The 8,996-nt window shown below is 31.4% G+C and overlaps 1 protein-coding gene across 1 annotated transcript; it reads left to right on the top strand.

The window, feature by feature from the left end:
• Positions 1-8,032: 8,032 nt before the first annotated feature.
• Positions 8,033-8,687, top strand: LOC131077414 (putative lipid-transfer protein DIR1). Its single transcript, XM_058014909.2, has one exon. It carries the CDS (start codon positions 8,096-8,098, stop codon positions 8,402-8,404), a length of 309 nt encoding a protein of 102 aa, XP_057870892.2. The 5' UTR covers positions 8,033-8,095; the 3' UTR covers positions 8,405-8,687.
• The last annotated feature ends 309 nt before the right edge of the window (positions 8,688-8,996 follow it).

The raw sequence follows: 8,996 nt of genomic DNA, 5'->3' as shown, positions 1-8,996 counted from the left end.
TTGTAGGTTGGTCAACATAATATCTCAATTTCTCCACAACCATTTCAATTAAATGATCTAAGTTTTTGTTATTAATTTTTCTCTTTACACATTGAGCTAGATCTATATTCTCATCCATACCAGTAGAAGGAAGCAATATTGACCCTTCTCCAACTTCCATTGCTTGAAATTGGGTTGCCCCTTGTCCAACATTTTCTTGAGTTTCTTCATGTTGAGCACAAGCTACACACAAAACAAAATTAAAAAAAAAAAAAAAACATTTTAATATAGATAGCATAAATTTAATTATAATCACTAAAGGGGATAGATGGAGAGAGAGAGAGAGAGAGAGAGAGAGAGAGAGAGAGAGAGAGAGAGAGAGAGAGAGAGAGAGAGAGATCTTGAGAAGTAAAGATGCATACTTGTTTGAGCTTGGGCTGACCCTTCTCCAACTTCTACACCTTCAACTTCTACATGATCTTGTGCTTGACCTATAAAGAGATTATGAGAAATTCTTAAGGGGAGAAACTAAAAATACCTAGAAAGAGAGTAGGAGAGTTATCTAGAGAGAAAGATCCTAAAAATCCTTAATAATCACCTAGATTGAAGGCTTAGAAAAGGAGAAAGAGAAAGGGGAGAGAGAGACAGAGAGGGAGACAGAGACAGAGAGACAGAGAGACAGAGACAGAGAGTGAGACAAAGAGAGTCTTAAGGGGATCTATACTAGAAACAATGAGAGAGAGAGAGAGAGAGAGAGAGAGAGCATATTTAAACACCTAAGAAGACTAAAAGGATCTAGAGAGAGAGAGACTAAACATACTTTTAAATCACCTAAGAAGACTACAGAGAGAGAGCCTTAAGGGGAGTGACTAAAAAATACTTAATCACCTTTAATAAGACTAAAAGGAGAGAGAGAGAGAGAGAGAGAGAGAGAGAGAGAGAGTAAAAATATTTAATAATCACCTAAGAATACTAAAAGGGAGGGAGAGAGAGAGGAGTAAAATGTGTGAGAGAGAGAAGGAGAGTAATTATAGTTTTAATCACCTTATATTTCTATTATATCCTATAATTTCATTAATTTAAGTGGGTTGATGAATTATAAATTGTAAAGATGCATACATGTTTTCTTCCTATGATATCTTGCCAAATCTTGTTCACAACGTCTTCATTCTGTTTTAGGTGAAAAATTTCCTATAGTCTTATTTACCCTTGTCCTTTTATTTTCCATCTCCTTCCTTTCAAAAAATGCTCTTTGAAAATTCCACACCAAAAAATTTCATTTCAAAATGCCTTCTTTGTGAAAAATGTGAATTAACCTTCAAATTTGATATGTAAAAAATGAAAAAAAAAAGGAATCTATATTTAAATAAAATTGGTCGACATGGGTTTCTATCAAATGTCAACAGTTAAAATAGGCCATGTTCGATAGAACATGGTCGTTACAACAAAATTTGGGCCAAGGGGTTTCAATAGAACATGGGTTCGATCGAACCCTAGGGGGGTTGATCAAAACCCTTTCGATAGAACATATGTTCTATCAAACCTCCTTGTTAGAGGTCTCCCCCCCTAAACTCTCCTGATTTCTACAAATTTTTGGCCTTCGAAGCTCAAATTGGGGGCTCAAATGGATCAATCTTAAAAAGACCAAATGCATGATAGTAGTACTCGAAGTGAGATTTATAATGATTATTATTTTAATATATATTGAGTTTATTATGATTTTTCTTTTAGATTAACTAAATATAGGTTTCACACCAAACATCAACTTTTAAGTTCATCACTTATGGAAAAATAGTAAACAAGTGAAAAAATATCTAAAAAATATCTACGCAATAGGTATTGAAGTCCTTTCCAACAAAAACAAATCGATACATACACAAGAAGTTACGAGCTACCAAATCAACATATGTCAAAATTACAGTTAACTTGACTTCAAAACTTAATAAAATATGAAATACTGAAGATAATGTTATGAAACCAATTGCAAGCATTCGATATGGATGCTACAAAACTAAATTCTAAATAATCACATTCATATCTATTTTAGAAAAAAAATTATGTCTTACCAAATTAGTATCACTCTTTAACAATGGTGTTTACTATAAAAAACTAGTTTTCAAGGGAGATAGAAAAATGGATACAAATTGATTTCAAAAAAAATATTTAGAATTTGCACACAAAATGTCACAAATCACTAGTTCACATCATCTACAAATTCATTACGGTTTAGTAGTAATAGGTGTTTGAATGTGAAGTTTTTTCTCAAAAAGATTATTTCAGTGTCAAAGTTGGCTAAAAAGTGTAACCCACTATTGTGGGTTCACCCCATGGCGATATCATCGAATATGATGTCACATTAGCATGCTTTTTGCCAAGGTGTCCAAAATAGCCCCAAAAAATGTGAGACCAATAGTCGTGCAAAGGGGGCCCAAATACTTGTGCATCTAATGTGGCATCACATGATTGGTTATTTTTTACAACAAAGAGTACATTTTATTCAATTATTGGTACTCGTCATTAGTAATAACAACTTTAAAGTCACAAGTATTGGTACAATGTTGTCAAAAAAATTGGACATTAAATCAACAACTTCTATCACAACAATTGGAACATGTTCAATTATTGGGTCCTCTCCCATATAAGGTTGTTAAGAATATCTTTGAGAAACTAAACAATGTACATTTTATTCATATGAAGAATATGTAAAGTCTAAGTGGAACATAAATTATTTTGATATTATTGTTCTTCATAGAAATATGGTAAGAGTTCTCCAAATTAGCATATTTACTAAGAAATCGTACTATTACATATATTGGGAGTTTATATACTTTCAAGAACATAGATTCTTTTAGTGTCTTATTAACATTACCATATTTTTTTATTAGTTATTTAATATGAGCTTTGGCGTTCAATCATTTAATAATGTAGATGATAAGGACTTTATTAATGAAACTAGAACTATATTCTTGGCATTTTGCATGTTGATATCTTTAGGTATCCACTTCAAATTTAGGGGTATATGTGTAGGCTTTATATGATTACATGATGTCTATGGGCCTTCTAAGTATCATTATTATTATCAATTGAACTAAGGGACTCATACCAGATTGTTGCATGATTGAATAGAATGAAAGTATCATTTAAATTTATTGGCTTTGTAGAAATTAAGAGATAAATTCATTGGCAAACCTATAGTATAGTATCTCTTGATATCACATAGCTTACTAACAATTTTATATATATCTATCAAAGGTAAGAGTGAACAATTCATATTTCATAAACTACTTTTTAACAACATTGGAAATACTAGATGTATAGTTATATCAAGAAAAGATATCAAGATGCATATAATAATTTGATCATTTGGGGTATTTTAGTGTAGTGGCAATACGCATAATAAGTTCCTTTAATTTTTGGGGGGTAAAAGCACAAAGTTGTGTCACACTTTTATAAAGGAAATGGCCAATGCTAATTGAAATTTTTAAATTGAATCAATAGAAAGTGACATATATGTTTTGAATTTTAAAATGATGTAGACTAATAAATATTATATTTTTTAGTGTATTTTATGTTTATATTTTTAAAAAATAGAAAATTATTTGGATATAGTATTTTATAGAGTAGACACTAAAATTTAGCTACTAATAAAATGTTGAAATTGAAGTTAAACAAGGCGTCACACTCTTTATAGTAAATTTACCTTTTTTTCTTCAATTTTTTTTGTATATTGATAACTTGAAACTTTAGTGCAAGGATATATTTTTTACTTTTTTATATAAATATCTATTTTTCAATAAATTTGAAAAGTTGTGTGCACTGAAATATAACTCTTTCCCTTTGGTGCCACCTTTTTTCATAATTATTTATCCAAATTAGAAAAGAATTATATCATCTTGACATAGATTCTTTTCTCTAGTGCATCATATATTTTCAAAAAATTTAAATAAATTTTATTATTTTTCCTTGAAAAGATAATCAACCTTATATTTTAGTGCCGATGACCTACTTTCAATAAAAATAAAATATAAATTTTAATAAAAATATAAAAAGATATATATTTTAAAAAATTCACTTATAGATCTATAAAAGAGTATTTTTACATTTCAAAAAAAAAATTATTTATAAGAGTAGGAATTGTTGAAACATCATGTTTTTCAAAGAAAAATAAAAAAATTGGTAATTAGACCCAAAATGGTATAAAATATACATTTAGTACACACTTACAATTGGAAAAGTTGTGGCCCATATATAACTTATCTATAATGAATCTATATAGACCATATGTTTGACTAAAATTAATTTTTAGTTAGATTATTTAAATTCACTTGTCTCGATAAGTTATCCTGAAATGTGACACAATTTCGTTATGTTAAATAGGGTTGGTTTTCCCTACATATCATTAAGCCCTATTGATAGTTGAGAATTAGTAAAAGGAATCCTATTGGGTAACAATGAAATTTGAGTTTTATCTAATAAGATCGCATATAAAGTGGATAGTAATATAAGTCGAGCTATATATAGATATATATACATATAAGCCTCTACTTATTGGCCTCAACATAAGATGATACAATAATTATCATAAGTGTTGGCATTAATAAATGTAGCATTTCATCCCTTGTGGAAAATTCTAAATGGTAGTATACTCCTATGTTGGGGTATATGTGATTGATATATTTTTCAAGTTGGGAAATTATTAGACATAATAATGTTGGTCAACTAAGCATGAAAATTGGCAATGTCCTTAAGATTGTTATATCCTTGATTTATATTGTGTGATAGAAATAAGATGAAGGTAAGTGATACTTGACCCTCATTTGAAAGTCCTTGATGTTACAAGTGGGTAATAGGGTTTATTGAGTTTAATATATATCTTTACATCTAAAAATTAAAGCTTATAAATGCCATCATAGCATAATAAGATAACAATCATTTATGTTGGTAGCCTTTTATACACTTGAGAAATATGATTAGGTTATAAGGAAGTATTTTAATATAATGGACCTTTGTGTGAACCAATACACTTGTGAAATTTAGTTATACCAAATCAAATAGTATACGTCATCACATGCGTTCTAAGTCTAAATAGAACCTTATGTTATAAGCTATACAGTAATATCATCAAGGTACCAAATGCAACAAGCTATCCTTGATAAGTAATTGTAAGGGACTCAGGATGCCCACATTGAATTGGGAATAATAGTTGTGGTGAGGTCTAAATAGAGATTTTGATGCCCTTAGATGACAATGTTAAAATTTAGGCTTACTAAATTGGGAATGGTATTAGAATTCCTTTTTGTTGTTAAGAATCATTAACTATGGAGAATCATATAAGGGGACTCTGTTGGAGTATGACATAGAACCTAAGGGAACCTATGTGTAGTTGTCCCTTGAGAAACCTTGTGAGGAGAACAAAATATGACTTTGATCCAAGTGATTTATGCACATCTGAAATTTAAACCTAGACCTATAAGACTTCGTGTATATACTCTAGATCAGTCAATTGTGGTCTACTTGTTTTGAATTAGGAACATGTCTTCTAGTTATAGGCGTAAGCTAGTTACAACTTTACAGCAATGGATGGAGTTAGAACATTAAGAGGGCATAGGTAGAATATTGTAATTCTCTAACATGAATACTAGTCCACTCTATTTGAGGTGATCACTGAAGGACAAATTCTATGACACACTTAAGATAAGCTTATCCTATTGATATTGATTGTACTCAAGGAGCATAATATGCTAGTAGACTAAATTAGACGTATCACCTAGTCAGTGGATGGATATTGCTAATTACATGTAGATTGGGGATACCCCACATTGATCTATAGTATTGGATGAATTTGGCCAAGAGCATGTGGGCTTGGGTGGCAATTGCATGTTGCCAATGATTGTCTTTGTTGCTTAGTCATTTGATGGACTACAGGGAAGATATCTTTTAATGAAGAATACATAGGTAATAATTGGACCAACCTCATAGTATAATTTTGAGAATAACTTGATCAATGTGGAAATATTATACTTCACCTTGTTAGGATGAGGACAAACACTTGATGTAGTATGAGATACATCAAATCCTGTTTTTACTTGCCCATTGGTTCAAAAGATCAGAGAAAGGAATGTGTCCCATGGTGTAGTGTGCAATGCACCGACAATTCTTTTAATTGGGATACACTATGGACAAGTGATATTCATCCATCGTGGATGTGTCAATCTCTCATTGTGTGAACGTTATTCACTATATATATGATGTACAAGAGTTAGTTAATCAATATATTTGACCTATGTTAAAGCTAGTCACAATGTATATGTGGCATATGCTAGAGCTAGTCACTATATATATGTGATATGTATGGATCTGTCATCTTGTGATGTGCACTTGATTCACTCTCTATGGAATTGGGGAGAAGGGATAGTATCCTTGAGTAATGTGTATGTTTGTACACTACTTGATGGCAATTAATTATTGCTATATTAAGGTTGGACTAATTTTAATAAATAGTCCTAGTTTAAAGATAGATCAACGATCTCATACAAGAGAAGAGAATGAAATCCCTCTAGAACTCTCAAGGGTGAACTACGAAGCCTCTGAATTCCCTCAAGGGGATATATAGGAAGGGTCATCAAGAATGAACCCTCGAGGCATAGGTCTAGGTCTAATGGAGACCTTAGCCTTAGGATCTTACCACATTTGAGTGTAAACATAAGTGACAGCATAGAGTTATCATCACTATGGTGATTGTAGAAATTATGAATTTGACACTTATAAAATAGAACAAGAAGATTGGTCGATTAAGTTGGTACTTGTGAAATAAATAAATAAAATTAGTACCAATCAAGGGGAAGTTGTTACACATTGAATACACAACAATAACAATATACACAAGCACAACACAACACAATAAAATTCACTATTAAACCTTCATAAATATACCTATTCCTATGCAATCCTAAATATTCCACTAGTCACCTAGACATCTTACATAACTCCAAGGAACTATGATATTGTCAAGTCATTTTTTGAGGCTTAATTATTAAGGAGGAATCTTTGAATTCAACACCACCTATACATGTAGGTACTAATGGTGACTATCCTTTGTGATGTGTAAGTTGTAGATGAGACTATCATGCACCTAGACATCTTACATATCTCCAAGGAACTGTGATATTGTCAAGTCATTTTATGAGGCTTAATTATTATTGAGGAATCTTTGAATTGCATCACAACCTAGCCTAGACATGTAGGTACTAATGGTGACTATATTTTGTGATGTGTAAGTTGTAGATGAGACTATCAAGTGAAAGAGGGCATTATCACACATGGTAGCATCCAAATTCAATAGAGCATGTGTGGAGATTTATATAACCTCAAACGGTATAGCTATCACATCAAACATTTGACATATAGAACAACCAACCTTCAAGATTAGTGAAATATCAAAATCAATAAGCATTTATAATTTTTTCCTTGACTTCTATTATATCGTTTCTATGAACAATCTCAACATTAATTTGAGATCTAACACTTTTTGATAATTTATTATTTAAATAAAATTATAAATTAAAGAAAGATACAACTTTTGTATACTTATATATCTTATTTTGATCCTAATAAATGATATTTTCAATTAGTAATAATGAAAAGAAGATTTGTTTTTTGGTATAAGATAGATTAGATGAGTAGCAAGATTAAACGGTTTATAATTCATTTAATAAATAAGAAAAAAAATGAAAATAAATAATATCATAATAAGTTTTGCAACAATTTGTAAGTATCAGATGTACAAATTATCACCAAATTTTGATTTTAAAAATTCTATACCAACTCTTACATAATGTCAAAGCATGTGAAGGTTAATTATTTTTTTAAAGAAATCTACAATATAGATCTTGGTTAAGTATGCTCTTTTAATGGACGAATAAACAAAAGCTATAGCGTGTACGTCAAAGGTGGCAGGGTCACGGGCCACAAGATGCCAATGGAAACTGACAGGCCAATGTAGGGTTTATCATATCCATATTCCCATTCTTTTATATAAGCTCACTCAAATTGCTCTGCAAGAGCATCACAGGCATATTATAAACATATATGTACTGGTGTAATACATTTTATAAGCATGAAAGGAGTTCAGAAGGCTGCGTTCTTGGTTGTATTGGTGCTTGCTAGTGTTACAGTAGTGGTGAGGAGTGCTTTTATGATATGTGATATAAATGCTGATGACTTGAAGCCTTGCCAGCCTGCAGTAACACAGCCACCTAAAAAGCCTGAAGACAGCTGTTGCAATGTCCTCAAAACTGCCAATCTTACATGTTTCTGTGAATTCGGGCGTAATAATCGCACTCTGCTCAGCCTGCTGGGTATTGATCCAGATTTGGCCAGAGCTCTGCCTGCAAAGTGCCAGTTGAATGCTCCTGCTGATTGTTAAGGAGAACATCTGGTTAATAAGGCCTTCTGAGGCCCAGTGATTGCAAAATATCTGTGTGCTATTAATGTGTGAAAAAATAATAAAGAACCTCCATCGGTGCTGTTAAGCTTGGGCTCTTAAGTATATGAGTCATTTGGTTTCATTTCAAGGTGGGTTTCAAAATGAGCCCATAAGTCAGTATATTTGCTTTGATTACTGTTGATTTTATTTTGTGATGTAGAGAACTATTGAAATATCAAATGGCTTTGACAGTTAAAAGCCATTTAACTGTCAAGAGCTTTGTTATGGGCATGTTTTATTGAAACCTGGTTTTAAGATTTTTACTCTAAATCTTCTTAATGCATTCACATCTGTTATATCCAGCTCACAAGTCGTGTTTGAGATGTTTATTAAAACTTTTCTTTCCATAAAAGTCTGGATAAATCTGCTTTCTTGGCTGGATTTTGGTATTATATATCAATCAGACTTGGCCTAAGCTAGGGCAAATCTCAAATTATCCAAATCATTTATCTGTCATAAAATTATGGTGTGATGCACAGAAGTTGATTTTTCAAGATAATCTAAGGGAAAAGGGAATTTTGAAGATAGAAGC

Source organism: Cryptomeria japonica, chromosome 7 (genome assembly GCF_030272615.1).
Source record: "Cryptomeria japonica chromosome 7, Sugi_1.0, whole genome shotgun sequence".
Taxonomy (NCBI): Eukaryota; Viridiplantae; Streptophyta; class Pinopsida; order Cupressales; family Cupressaceae; genus Cryptomeria; species Cryptomeria japonica.
This window is presented reverse-complemented; position numbering and strand designations above follow the sequence as displayed.

Bases quoted from the DNA above. Each gene is read 5' to 3' on its own strand.
- LOC131077414 (XM_058014909.2), top strand. From the start codon at position 8,096: ATGAAAGGAGTTCAGAAGGCTGCGTTCTTGGTTGTATTGGTGCTTGCT.